The sequence below is a fragment of the Anguilla anguilla genome, chromosome 5 (assembly GCF_013347855.1).
Source record: "Anguilla anguilla isolate fAngAng1 chromosome 5, fAngAng1.pri, whole genome shotgun sequence".
Lineage (NCBI taxonomy): Eukaryota > Metazoa > Chordata > Actinopteri > Anguilliformes > Anguillidae > Anguilla > Anguilla anguilla.
The window spans coordinates 49526624-49542313 of NC_049205.1; the positions used below are offsets into that span (position 1 = coordinate 49526624).

Here is a 15690-nt window from a genome sequence, read left to right on the forward strand (position 1 = left end):
TTTGGTCCCACATTCCACAGTGGGATCAAATGTTATCAGTTAAGAGCTGAATTAACACTGGACATTTAACTGTGTGGTAACTTGAAGCCCACATTTGGCATTTCACGAGAAACAATCATTATTTAACTCCATTCAGCTTTAAATTGTTTTTTAAGCCCCCTCGAAATTATTTAAGTATAATGGGAAATGTGATAAATTTGGATGGGATGCGGAATGCAAGGAAAGTGCTGGATGTGCAGAAGTGGTGCACATGAAGGAATGTAATGTGGTGTATATGATGCTGCTATTAAGAACCTGACAATCCAGCAGAGATTATGTTCTTTTTTTAAATTTGTTAAAGTGTTTAAAATAGTTTTTAGTGTGATTTGAAATTTGGACCATAAGTGTTTTAATGTGCTATTTCAATCAACGTGTTACTTTATCAGGTAATCTGTAGTATAAAAGCAGTTGTGTGTAGGAGTGAAGTAGCTAAGGGGTCAATCGTAAAGGGGAGAAAAGCAGCTCCCTGTTGTAATTACAGCACATGGGGCAGTCGAGTCAAAACAAGATGCCAGTTTTTCCTTTGATTAATGGATTTAAGATAACATTATACCATCCCTTACTCAAAACAAAGTAAGATGGGTTAAAGAGGCACCGAGAATACTTATTGGATGATTAATTCGACATAATTGGTGCACAATGTAGCCCTAAATTAAACCAGGTAGTCTTTGCCATGCATTGTTCATAAGCATCATGGATAATCCCTGTAATCTGAGTTTGCTATGCGTGACTCATCACGTATAAATGTGCAAGAAAATATTGGGGAAAATATGTATTGTAAATGTTATATATGCCCTTAAAATCCTCCCTTTGTTGTACAGTTTCTAGTTGAACATACAAATTGTGCTTTTTTGGGGGAAAATAGTTTCAAGAAGACTGCAGCATGTGTATTCAAAATGAGCAGAGGGAAATCAAATCATCTGTGTTAATTCACACTGAGCACTGTTCAGACACCTGTACATTGCAATCAGCCCCCCAATTATATAACCAGACTTTTGCATATACCCATTTAACACTGGTGTGTTTAGCATGAACACACCTGCACAATGAAGCCATTGGCTGACATAATGTGCTGCACAGATTGGATGCTAAATTTGGACTTTAGGGGCAATAATAACAACTATTATATCCCTCTGCTTGTGGGTTGAAGTCCAAATATAGAGTATGAGCGACTTCTCTATTTACAGAAACCAAGCTCAGTACAGGCATTGCCATAGAATGTGATGAAAGAGAAACTCATACAAGTATGTTTAATGAGACATTTTTTAATGTCTTGTAAATTAGCTTTCTTATGCTGGATTAGTATTGAAAATCCTACGCAATGTCCAGCATTGGGCATTTTTTTGACCTTTTAAAGAAAAGCCAGACTGGAGATTGGTGAGAATCTCTTGTCTCTGCTTCTGCATACAGCTGGATTTTGGTTACTTATGCACTGTACAAGCTGCCTTCCCAGGTAAGAGCACTAAATCGCTCTTGCCAGGGAAGATTTGTAAAGATGCATGAAAACCAGTTTGCTGGCTATTGGTGAATGCTTTGGGCCCAGTTTTCTAAATGATGCTCAAACAACACAGAATGACATCATTTGCTCTATTCTAGGCCATACTTTATATTTCTGTGTTTTATAATGTTCTCCATCAGAAATGTCTTCTTTTATTTGTCTTAAGATGCCCGCTCCAGCACAGGATGCAATTTTTTATCCTCTCTTTTATGATGAAGTGAGTTTGCCATTTTAGGATATGTTTTCAGACTGTGCTGTTATTTTTTGTGTGTGCGCTCAATTTATTTTGAGCCCTAATTAACTTCAGTGGGAAATGAAATTGCCCGTGAAAGGAATTCAACAGGCCAGTTAACATGGTGTGCTATTATGGATGCAGTCAAGCTTCCCAGCACTTCTCCTTGACCAGCGGGGTAAATATAGTGCAGTGCTGCAGGTTTATTGAGGATCATCACCCATAATTCCATTCACTGGCATCATCCTAATAAGTGAAGATGTGTTCAAATGGAAATATAGTATAACAGCAGCAAATGCATACTGAGGGAATTTAAGATAGTGTTTTCTTTTTAGTTTTAATTAAGGGTTTTCTGTGATGGTACCATGTCTCTGTTACAGCATTGCTGCAGATGTTTGTCCAGGGCCTGCAGGGAACCATTAGAAAGATTGTTCTCTCAGCAGTCCACCACACGCACACACAGATGCACGCACGTAGGCACACACAAACACACATGCATGCATGCACACACATATGCGCACACCCAGTGCCAACAGTCTCAATATTTGTCCTTCTGTTGTATAAGTATAAGACTTACATATGATGTTGTTTTGTATGCAATGCATATATAGTATGTATTGAAAGGGCTGTAATTTCTACATGGTGAGACCATGGTGTATAAAAGTACCTTAAAGTATTTAATTGAAAGCTGGGAATATGAACTTTAACCACATGTGAATTGTCGCATGGAGCACAGTCAGGGGAAGTTCATATGCAGCTTTGACTGCAATGCGCACGGAACCCTATCTGACTAAATCCTCCCATTCCCTGGGTGATAAAGTTGCCAGCTGTGTATTACCCTATGGAGCTACCGGCCACAGTCAGCACTGGCATGGCCATGAGAATCATCCATGCACCACAGTGGTAGCTCGCCCAAAGCAGGTCTGTTTTAACAATGTACATGCAAACAATAATGTATACAATTTCCTAAAATTATTTAATAATTTTGTCCTGTTTGTTGTCATAGGGGATTAAAAAAAAAACTATCATATAGAGAAATCTGTTTTACAGTGTATTGTGATATGTTATGCAACAAGACCAAGTCAAAATCTAGTATATGGCTGGACCTAACACACGTGATCCGGCCGACCAATGGTGTAACTTCATCACTCACTCAGTCACAGACATTTGCGTTTGTAGGGCTGGCCCCGCTGTTGCGGTCCAGCCAAAAAGACTACTTTTTGAGATTCAGAAAGGCGTTGGTTTAGCAATGGGATCTTTTGTCCTTAAAATATGTTAAAGATACACAGGAAGTATGTGTCTTACTGTAAATGTGAATTACACTTAATTTACAGCAGTTTCACTAATGAAAAGTATGGAATTTAATTTGGAATTGAAAGTAGTATCAGAATTTTTGAATGATATGTACTGTAAATGCAATGACTGACAATTAATGACTTTCATCTTGTTTATTCCACTCAGGTGAAAGAAATGTCATAAATTCTGAATAGAAAATATGCCAGAGCAGCCCTCTGGCTCAGAGTTGGAATGCAGACATATGTTTGGAAGGCCTGCTACATGTGATTGACGTAATGCCGAACCAATCCCTTTAGCTGTGACATTCTGCTTTAATGATTTGTGAAAGACTAGTCTAAAACTAGCTCATGCGGCACTTCACAATTTTTGCCAGTGGAAATCCAGAACCATTTGACAGACAGAGATATTTAATTTTTGTATGCACCGTGCAGATCATTTTGTAGGAGCCCTGCCTGTTTTAATAGCATTGCAACTTTGCCTCCTGGGTCCATTCTTGTAAATCAATCAGCAAATAAATCAGCTTTGTCGCTCTGTAATTCTTTTACTTATGAAAATTAAGCAAGCATAGCATCCTCTGCCTGGTAATCTCAAGCTGGTCTTGACAGTGAAATTGTAATAGCGCACAGAGTAGCAGCACATTTTGAGATGCCATCCCTGCAGTGTCCCACTTTCGCTCCATTGCAGTGGCCCTCTCTTTGCATGGGGGAGGGGTAACCCCCTCCCCACTCAGTTTTTTGCACATTAATCAGTCCGCCTCTGGTTCTTTACACCAGTGGCTGCAGCCTGCACTCTGTATGTGTGTTCTCAGTCCTACACTACATATAAACTGTATGCACTTGAGCCTCTACTCTAAAGGATGTGGGGGGCTGGGGGGGGGGGGGGGTCTGGTGGCAGGAAAACTTGAACCACAGGTATCTTACTTTGGCTACTGTATATGTCGCATGTTTACATAACTTTTTGTTTACAGTACATTTTTACTTTTTATTTTATTTGGTTTGTCCTTTACAGGAGAATGATGAAGAGTAAATGATACTGATTTATTTGTGCCTGTGGATGGGAGGAGAGGAGAAGGGGTGGAGTGTGCAAAGTTGGAACTATTTTGCTCTCTTTGCTTCCTCTACTGTGGAATAATGTGGAGTTTTTATCTCTGTGACGGAACTGTGCACACCCAGCAAGGACTTTTAGTCTCAAATCCCAATCCGCAGTGTGTGATTTATAGAAGAGGAAGAAAAAAACATTCAGTGTGGAATGTGCTTTTTTGTCGCTCAGGTAAAATAAATATAAACAATGGCCTGTTTCTGCATCCAACCCCTCCAACCTCTTATGTTTCACAGGAGGGCTGGCATTCAGCCTGCTCACCCCAGCATTAGGCTTTCATTATGGATCAGAACCATTTCACTTCCTCTTGACTCAGACTGATTTATGTATTTACTTTCACTGAGGCTGTAAAACAGCAGTTCTGGCTGCACACTGAGGCCCGACTGAGCGTGCAGGAGGATGCAGGAGAAGTGTGAGACAGGTTACACTGACTTTTTATGCTGCACAATAACTGGTACAACGTAAATAAATAAGTGTCTGTGTATAGCTGGTCTAGCAATGATTTAAAGAGTAAGGGAAATCAAGTCTTGATTTAACGAAGACTTTCTTTTGACTCAGTTACTTTAATAAACTTTCAAGGTTTCATGACTCGAGGTCTTCAATTTGAGAAGAAGAAAAACATATCTGCACATTTTAAATGACCAATTTGCAGAGGGGGTAATTTTGTGGCTGGCAATATGTGAAATAGCTGTGCGAGTGCTCACCTTCTTTTGGAAATGTGCTTGTTTATTGAAATGACATGCACATTCTACGACTGTTCCGGTCTTATGGTAAAGGGACTGGGGTATTCTCTCTCTCTCTCTCTCAGAGTCCATCTCTCATTAGGCTCGCCTGCCTCAGGGAGACTTCATTATGGTCTGGTTTCACCCATCTGTCTGCCTCTTCGATACCTCATTGATTCTGCATGTTTTATTTTTTGTTTCTTTTGATTGGTGAGCCTTGCCTGAGAGTATTGCAGTGGCTCGTTAAGCTGACAAGTCACTCTAGATCTCTGTCATGCTGGCTGTTATATGGTGACCGGGTGAGTCGCCAGTGGGTGTGCTGGCAAATGTGATTGACAGAAGATTGTAAAAGGCTGGGCACTATTGGAGACCAGAAAACGTCAGCCTTGTGTTGTTGGTGTTCTTGCTGGTCTCTTTGTTAGGAAAGGAAAGCAAAACAAAAGAAGTTGTAGACAAATGTGCCTTTGTGCTTTGATAATGGGCTGAGCCTCAGCACTATTGTTTGAAAGCTGATGGGATGGTATATGAATCTTCTTTGCGGTGTGCATGAATTGTTCTGTATCTGTGAGAATTGAGAGGTTTTCATGGCTTGCACCAGCTTGACTATAGTAATACAGGCACCATGGGAGCTTTACATGGCAATTTGGTTTGTTTGAACAACACAGTGCTTTACCTCAACAGACAGCTTGAAGTAAGATACTCCTCTCCCTTTGCTTTTGTGAGGAATGTTGTAAAAACCATACACATCCTGTCAACTAAATTAAAGCAGGGTTTAGTGAGAGTGGTGGTTGTAGTGGTAGCAGTAATTGCTGTGGTCATACCAGTGGAAGCAGCAGTAGGAGTTTGCTTTGCAATTTTAATATGAAGGGGATTTTAATTACATATACTACATTGCACCAGGGCTTTCAATAATATCATGATGACAAATTCCCCATGTTGTGTAGTCTGTCATGACAAATAATTTCCTTGCTTAAGAAGGGTATGGTAGTTTATTTGTTCTCGTTCCACGCTGTGCATCGGGCTTGTCAATTGCACAGCATTCCCTGTCAACACCTATTAAGGTGTGGCTGCTTCCTGATTTGGTTTGATTAAGCTATGGACATTGCTTGATCACACATTTCTGCCAGCCTCATTTTTTTTATCCTGGTGGCTTTAAATGCTGGAGGGGGAGTGCTCTGTGTGTCATGGAACAAAATAAATAAACTTCTGTCCCAAATGTGTAATGTCACATGACTTAACACAAAGTTTTCTGTTTGAGAAAAATCTTGAAGAGTGTCTTGAAGAAATACATTTAATTCTAAACCTTTTTTGTTGTTGTTTTGCTCTGAATCACAGTTCTTGAGAATAAAAACATGTCATAACTTCAGTGCGAGTTCATTGTTTATTCTTAAAGGCAAGTATGACGTTTATTCAGATCTGGAAAACCACAAGTTTCATGTATATATCAACTCAGGGGAATGGAGGCAGTGAATGGAATGATAATTGATGTCTTTCTCAGTGCAGTGCACAGTACACCTGTGAAAAGCCACTACCACTTCGAACACTGAATGCATAAAAGTTCACGGAATTTACAGGATTGAGAAAGAAATGAGTATGTTCATTTATGAACCAGTATGAAATTAAACATTGTAAATTTTGAAAATAAAAAAAACTTTTATTAGATTAAAACTTTTTTCCTTAGCTACTTTTTATTTCACTATTTCAATTCATTTCCTTCGGCCCTGAGAATTTCACCTTAATTCTTGAGGTGTTGAAGGACAACTTCAACTCAAGTCCTTGTTTTTCCCAGCTGTGTATACTTTCCTGCCACTCTGCCACCACAGTGGCTCCTCATCCTGTCATAACAGTGATCACAGAGAGGGTACGGATTTCTCCCTGCTACGCATTCCGTATGACTGCGCCTGCCTCTTAAAGGAGCACTCCCATGGAGAGCATTCATTTCATATGTCTTGTAATGTTTTATGCATTGCAGACTTGACAGAACAATGCCTTCAAAGTTTAGCTGTCTGCTAATCCAGTGACTGTTGTGACTGCTGATGATGCTAATGGGACTGAGTAGGTGTAGAGAGTAGAAAAACTCCATGGATGAGCACCCAAGTCTGTTGTCATGATGTTCTATGGACAGATGAGTCAAAAGGGGAACTTTTTGGATGTCATAGGTCCCATTATGTCTGGTGTATAGCCAATACAGAATTTCACAGTAAGTACATCATACCAACAGTCAAACATGGCAATGGTAGCGTGATGGTGGGGGGATGCTTTGCTGTCTTGGGACCTGGACGACTTGCCATTATTGAAGTAACCATCTGCTCCGTACCAGAATGTTCTTAAGGATAATATCCGGTCATTTGTCTTTGAGCTGAAGCTGAAGTGTAATTGGGTTATGCAGCAAGACAATGATCCAAAACAAAAAGCAAGTCCACATCTGAATGGCTGAAAATAAACAAAATTTTAGAGTTGCTTAGTCAAAATCCTGACTTGAACCCAATTGAGATTCTGTGGCAGAACCTGAAATGAGCAGTTCATGCTTGAAAATTCAACAGTGTGTCTGAATTAAAGCTATTCTGCAAAGAAGAGTTGGCCAAAACTGTGATGTGAAAGTCTGATATCAAATTATCGGAGGCATTTGATAGTAGTTACTGCTGCTCAAGATGGTGCAACCTGTTATTAAGCTTAAGAGGACACTTACTTTTTCACGTGAGCAAAACGGGTGTTACGTTTTTTCATTAAATAAATGAAATTATACTTTAAAAATGTTTTGTGTTTATCCAGGTTCCCTTTGTCTGTTATTACATTTTGTCTGAAGATCTGAGACCATTCATTGTGACTAATATGCAACAATAGAGGAAATCAGGAAGAGAGCACTGTATAATATTGAATTGTACGTTGATTTTTCACAGTGCAGTTGTCTGTGCTGCAGGACCGGTGCGCTCCATAACTATTTTGTAAGATAACAAATGAGCCCGCCTACAGGAGAGGCAAAGTATTGGTTTTAGATGCATTGCTAATGCATTATGAATGTTCTCATTTATTTATCTGGAATTCGATTTTGATTTGGAGCTGTGCTGTTCGGGTGATGTCATACCATGCTTTGGTGTCATCCTATACTGAATCTCTCTGTTCCTCTCTTTCTTCCTCTCAGGACCTGTGGCAGTGATAAGTGGGGAGGAGGACTCAGCGAGCCCCCTGCACCATGTGAATCACGGAATCATCACCCCCTGCACCCTGGATGCCGGCCCTGACGCCGTAGTCATCGGAATGACCCGCATCCCTGTCATCGAAAACCCCCAGTACTTCAGGCACGGACACAACTGCAACAAACCCACAACCTGTGAGTACTGCTGGCTCACATTCAGTCACACTCTCGACCTGAGCCTAATCTTTAAGTCTACTGGTAAAGGTCAGTCCTGGACCCATGTCATTCTGTTATGAAAATATACAAATCGCCACCCTGCCCTAGCAATTTTAACACCACTTCAACTTTTCTACATTCACTTCTCGTGCGGTTCAAGTAGAGCTTATTTCTCTTCTGGCTTTCTGTCATTGCATTTTACACATGATCAGTTGTTGTCATTTCTTGTATGTATTCATAACAGTAATAAACCTGTTAGTAGAAAGGGGGTGATTGATGATAGAAAACGTAATAGTATTACAGGACAGTAGATCTCCAGGAACAGGGTTGGGCAGCTTTGGCCTAATGGTTGGGCCAGCCCTGTCTGTAATCCCATTGTGCCATATTTCTGTGTATATGAATAATCTTAAAATCATTTCAAAGTCTTATAAATTCAGCGCCTTAATTAAAACTTTACAACTATTGACACAAAGAATCCCTTCTGCCCCCCTTGCCCTTGATCTTGATTTTAGGATATACTTTTCTGTGGTGCATAGATCAGTTTTCTGCCATTTTATGTGCCCTTGAGCAATTGTTTACAATGAATGGTTGCCATGTGGAATCCAGCAATTGCAAATTCTGTGCAAATGGTGTGCTGTCTCAGTGCTACACACAGTGATTTGATGCAATTTAATCTGTCAGTATCTTGAGGAATTTAATTTACTGTACTGCAGAAATTTATTTTGGTATTTTCTCTGTGCTCCACATCAACAGCTCCATATCTACTGTTTATTTACTCTAGGAATACTGAGCTAATGAAGCAGAATTAAATTAAGCTCATTGCTTTGATTCAAATGATGCTTTGTGATGACTAATCTTACTTGCGGATTTCCAAAACCCTTGCTCTTACCGTGGATTTTTTTGGCTTCACTGTTCCTCCATTGTTCTCCATATTGTGATTCTTGGCTGTTGTCCCTTCGTAGTTAGTTCTAAATACTTAATTTGCTGGCTCCCAATTTCATGGCCCCCATATTGGCTTTTTTGGCAATGGAGTCCTGGAAGTGGCTTCTCCATATTTATCCCTCGAGCACTAGGATTACTGAGTTTAGTATATCAGCCTGAAAATGCAGCAGTAACTAAAGCTGCAGTCATACACATTGGGTCTCATTCACGAAACATGCGTTTAGTCAGATTGGATTGTTAACCATGCTCAGGAACGTTTCCATGAACATTTCGGCACCCATTATGTGTGTTTCTATTTAGAGTGCTTTATTATTTATTCCTAGTCAATTTACATAGGTACAGACTAGGGATGTATCCAAATCCGAATACTGTATTCAGGAAAGCTCTAATAATGCGATGGAAACAGATATTTCTTCTACCTGAAGTTGCTCGTTATTATTCGGATTCGGGGGAAAATGTCAGCTCCATGTCGAGTTCTCATAGCCTCTATCTAATGTTACACGGGCAGAGAGAGAGAGAGAGAGTATCTGGAACTCCGGCACATAGCAGCTGCCTTGTGACGGCGAACCTATCATAAAGCTAGCTGGCATTCAAAACCCGTTTCAGAGGGTCTTAGAAAGACGTTATGTCTACACTGCGCGGCCACACCATTTTAAAAGCAAGACAGTGCTAGGGAGATGAATTTGATTGACTTATGGTTTCATGCAGTTTTATTAAATAATGTAATGACAAAAAATGTATGTATACATGATATAAACTCATTTTATGGTATAAAACGAGAAGGAACTATTTTTTTTTGATAGAATCATTGTTTTCATAGAATTAATGACCAGAGGTTTTTGCTTAACAACTGTGCAAATAGAACTACCAACCAGAGTTTCTGCATAAAACGGTCCAAATAGAACTACCAATCAGAGTTTTGCTTGACAACAGTAAAATAATATGCCCAAACGCCTGCGGAAGAATATTTCACTTTCAGTTGATTAAATCAATTCATTTTCATTGAGTTTCGAACTGCCTACAAGCTTCCTGATGGAGCTCTGTCTCGCTACAATAGCTTCGGCCTCACTTGTTATCTAGCCTATATTAAAATTCTTGGTTTTAGGTCAGAATGGTCTCACGGCATGCTTGTTGTCCCAGCTAACTAGCTAGCTGACTATTGAATTGTCTTCAAAACAGCGGCTACTATAAATGCAGTCGTTCACAAAAATAGCAATGAAAATACGTCCCGTAGCCATGAGTTCAACGCGCAACGCCTATTCTATTGTCCAAATAAGGGACGATTCCGATTTGCGGGATGCGTAAATAAAGCTAGCAACAGTAACTAGAAATGTGATTCAGCGTTGCCATCAAAAGGGGAGTGGATGTAACAACAATTCAAAAGCGAAAGATTAATGTTGCTGTTTAAACTGCTTTAGAATTCTGGATTTTGTAGCGCATTGATTTTAGAACTGTTGAAAGGCCGAGGTGTCCCTTTACTGAGAAATGATGCCCACCCTTGGACCAATCAGAATCGAGTATTCAGCCAAGCCATGTATAATTTCCAATAACAGAACAGCCCGTTGTGTTTTTATTCCTTACATAACACCCTTAACAAAACAACGTTAACAAATCACTGCAAGCGATGACATTCCGTTTTTATCAACATTAGACATTACAAAAGGGCGCATGCCACTACACCGTCCAAAATGTAGAGTCAGGGCAAGATGAATTACCAGAGTTGCACGGAAAGGTAGCCTGCATGTAACTGTTGTGAATGTCAAACGTTGCGAGTTAATGCAAAAGCATTGCGAGGGAACGCAAAAGCAGCTAAAAAAAAGAACTAAAAATCCCCACCATGACCCTTAGGGGACTCTGTATTTTTTTTCCTTCCAGTCCAGTTTTTCCTTCCAGTCCAGGTTTTTTCTTCCAGTTCAGGTTTTTCTTTTTCTTCCAGTCCAGTTTTTTTTTCTTCCAGTCCAGGTTTTTTTTTCTTCCAGTCCAGTTTTTTTCTTCCAGTCCAGGTTTTTTTTTCTTCCAGTCCAGTTTGTTTTTCTTCCAGTCCAGGTTTTTTTCTTCCAGTCCAGTTTTTTTTTTTCTTCCAGTCCAGTTCTTTTTTCTTCCAGTCCAGGTTTTTTTTTTAACCTCGCAAAAAAGGTATTTCTCAGTAAAGGGAGACCTCGGCCTTTTAACAGTTCTAAAATCAATGCGCTACAAAATCCAGCATTCTAAAGCAGTTTAAGGGGAGGCACCACCATCAAAAACGATGATCTTGGTTCCATATGTCAATTTTGATATTTTTTGATATTTTGCTGCTATAACTTTTATAGTTTCATAAAATGAACAAACTAAAGATAAATAATTGTTATAAATAGTTAATTTAGATGATAATATAACACAATCGTCAAGTGCAAAAAGCATAAAATGAGCTTATAATAGCATCTTTTATGATTAAATGCCTCTGCGGTTTTAAAACTGACCTGGTTGAATCATATATTGTTAAAAATCTTGTTTCCTGGAATGTACTGCTAGAATGACAATATGTGGCTATTTCCTTTGCTGTCACTGTGAGGATGGAGGAAAGACAAGCAGAACTCTTCAAATTCATTGGCTACTAGCATTTGAAGGTCCCTTTAACAGCCATTTTCTCAAAACTGTATATTGCCCATAGGGTATTCAATTTATCTCAACCTTAACAATAGATACAGCTACATAATTTTACATACTGCTTCTTAAATGTTATAGCTAGGGCGTGTCAGAGACTTTTTTTTATATGTTTTGTCATTTTCATTTTATGTGGCATTTTATCTGTAAATAAAATCAGTTTGATGCTTTGAAGGCACAACAATTGCATTGCCAATGAATATTAGGTTAGAAAATACAACATTTGCCCGATTTAATGTGACTTCCGGTATAAAACACACCCACTTCCAGTATTCTATCTGAATACAGATACACAGACAGATAATTTTGTTGGTTGAACAGATACAGATACAGATAATGACGTCTCTGCGCACCCGTAGTACAGACCTCATATTTACAACAAAATATTTATCAATGCAAGTATTATGTTACTTTTTACAGTACAGTAATACAACACAGTAATATTAGACTATTGTTTTGCCCTACTTTAACTACCCATCTAAATGATCTCAAATCTTTCACTAGTTTTTGTTTTTATAACACTTTCCATTTTAATGTCATTTCAGTTTTAGTCCGGGTTTGCTAGTTTTAGTTTCGGTCTGCACATGTTTAGTTTGGGTTTGCTGGTTTTAATTTAGAAGGTCTGCACATGTTTCATGATTCCCATATAGTTTTTTTTTTTTTTTTGCTGGAACCCTTTTTTTTTAAAAGTAAGAAGTTGTTTTTTTAGTTATTTTCCAGTATCCATTATGGCCAGTATTTGATCTTACTGCACTGACTTTTAAAAACAGAAACTGTAGTTTTTTATTTCAACTCGGTCTCAGCTGTGTCTACAATAAATTATCGCTGAAATGTAAAACAAGGAAGAAATACGACACTATAATGTATGTTTGGCAAAAGGCGTTGTCTACATCATCTCATCACCCCATCATTACTGTTGTTTCATTTTATAGGTAATAGGTTATGAAGGGTAAATGAAGACACTAAATAGCATGCAATTAATGTAATTGCCATTGTCATTGGCATTAATGTCAATGTTATCAGTTGCCTAAAGTACTAACAGATAATGGATAAATTGATTGTGATTTATATGGATGAATCACATCTTAAAAATTAGAGGTAGAATGAGCAATTAAATCAGACAGAGTTATTTCTGGGTGTGAAGTCTGTTGCTCTTGTCTCTCAACACTATGACCAAAAAAGTATCAATACCAATAAAACAGATAATTATGAGGCTGAAAAATCAGAATAATTCAGACATAGGCAAAAAATTGCAGGTGTCAAAATCAACTTTTAGGTACATTGTTAGGAAACAAGTACACTTGGTGAGCTCAACAATAGCAAAAAACCTGGTAGACTGTGGAAAACCACTGTGGTGGATGACCAAAGAATGCTTTCAATTTTGAAGAAAACCCCTACATCCAACAGATCAAGAACATTCTCCAGGATGTAGGCATAGATGTGTCTATAATGAAGACTATAATGAAGAGAAGACTACACCAGCATAACCTCAGAGGTTTCCCCAGAAGATGCAAACCACTTCAGGACAGAATGGCCGGGTTAGCGTTTGCTAAACAGTACATACAAAAACCTGTATAGTTCTGGAACAAAGTGTTATGGACAGATGAGATGTGGAGAAAGAAAGGAACTGCTCATGATCCAAAGCACCCCCCATCGTTTTTGAAAAATGGTGAAGGTAGTGTTATGGCTTGGGCGTGTGTGGCTGCCATTGTAATTGGCTGACTTATTTTCATTGATCGTGCGACTGCTGATGAATTCTTAAGTATACAGAGACATCTTACCTGCTCAGATCCAACCAAATGACTCAAAACACATTGGACGGTACTTCACCAATGGCCCCAAACATACTGGTGAAAAAACCAAGGGGTTTGCAGGGCCAAAAAGTGGGATGTTCTTGACTGGCCTGACTGGTCAGCCACCCATCCTGAACAAGTGTTTCACTTACTGAAGCCAAGGATGAAGGCAAAACCCTCCCAGTAAAACACAGGAGCAGAAGATGACTGCAGTACAGACCTGGCAGAGCATCACCAGGGAACATACTCAGCATCTGGTGATGTCTATGAGTCACAGATTTCAGGCAGTCATCAAAGGCAAAGGATTTGCAACCAATACAACTTTAACATTATGTTCATTTGTCCAAGTACTTTTGTTCCCCATAAAATGGGGGATAGTGTCTAAAAAGGGCTGAAATTCCTACATGGATCACTGGATATGGATGTAAATTCCCGTAAATTAAAGTTGACACTTTAACCTCATATTCATTGTTTCATTTCAAATCCAATGTGCTGGAGTACAGAGGCAAAACAACAAAGATTGTGTCACTGTCTAAATACGTATGGGCTGCACTATGTGTATGTATGTGTGTGCGCGCATGTGTGTGTGTGTTTGTGCGTGTGTGTGTGTGTGTGTTTGTGCGTGTGTGAGAGAGAGAGAGAGAGAGAGAGAGACTACACACATTGGCTTTAGTACAGTTGGCCGAATGGACCCAGCCATTCATCCTAGTTGAACAACATATGTTTAAATCAAGGGGCCAAAACCATCCTTCCTTTTGAAGCTCACTTCCTGGTCTTGGTGAGAGAGGTTGCTCCCTAGTGCCAGTATACTGTAGGTCGTTCAGTGACCCAGTTCTTTGACGCATAAGTCAATTATATCAATTCAGTCAAAATACAATGTCAATCATTTTTTTCCCACAAGAACATGCCATTGCAATAGGTGTTTTTCTTTATCTAATTTCTCCCTGTGTGCTGATTTGTTAAGTGATTGTATCATTTGGACATTATTTAATTATTTTGTGGGCCATGCAGAGACAGTCACTGCGGGTCACTCGGGGGCGGGGCACTGTCTCATGCACTTAGTAATGGCCCCGGACTATCCATCACACTGTGTCCAGACCCGGCCCAGACTTCATGACCATATAAGGGTCCCCCCTTTCCCTACTGTGCAGTCTCAAGCTCCAATTTGTACAACATGGCAGCCCAAAAACTGCACTCACGCGGCTTCAAAATGCTTTTCACTAGATTGTCAATGGGTGACGTCACAGTCACTTTCTCCACATTTTTTTTACGCTGAGTACCTTAAATCTAACTGCATAAGTGATTGCATATGTGTAAAGGCTATAGACACACAGCATTTTTCCCGCAGCATTTGAAGGAGTTTTTAATTGGCAGTTTCAAACATTATGCGTAATTAGAAGCTAAATCGCTTGTTGCCGGCTTTTATCATTAAAGCTGCACATAATGTCCTTTAGGAGATCTGGCCCATAGTACCATACCTCGACTGCAGCTTCATGGTTCAAGCCCTGGGGTACAGCCTGTCCCTTTTCTGATAAAATGTGGTGGCCGACTCCAGACCTAATTTTATACCCTTGTCTTGTTCCGACCAAAACAGTTTGTGCCAGCCCACGCGGATCCCACAGATCACTGTTTCTCGAACTCCCGGGACTCCTGTTCCAGGTTGGGTTAAAGACAAGATTGTGTAGAACCTAATTGTTCAGATTTCCGCTAAGTGCTCAGTCGAAAGCAGATGAAAGATGACGGGGGCCACGGGCAAACAAAGCCGGTATCCATTCTTCCGTCTGACCAATACAAAGTCAAGTAATGCCTGCCGGCTATGAGGAAGCATACGAATGGCTCGTAACGCTGGTAGATTTGTCACGCAGAGCAGACAAAGTGTGCGTGATGTGAATGCTAACTCTGCCTGAAGAGCAGTGTCTGGCAGTCTCCCATGTTAGCGGGCTTTTTTTTTGGCAGGAGCACATTGGCTGCGTTTAGCTAAATGATGAGTGGTGTTCAGCTCCTGTACCTGCCCACACAGTCACGCCCCCAGCGAGGCCAGGCCTCTGAGAGCACTCTGGGCTTAAGACGGTACC

General features: G+C 39.8%; 1 protein-coding gene across 3 annotated transcripts in view; it reads left to right on the forward strand.

The window, feature by feature from the left end:
* Positions 1-15690, forward strand: part of LOC118227992 (NT-3 growth factor receptor-like) — a 177806-nt gene that overhangs the window by 127100 nt on the left and 35016 nt on the right. For all 3 annotated transcript variants that reach the window (XM_035419147.1, XM_035419148.1, XM_035419149.1), the window contains one exon: positions 8028-8216. In XM_035419147.1, the coding sequence (XP_035275038.1) occupies positions 8028-8216 (189 nt within the window). The remainder of the gene's footprint in view (positions 1-8027; positions 8217-15690) is intronic.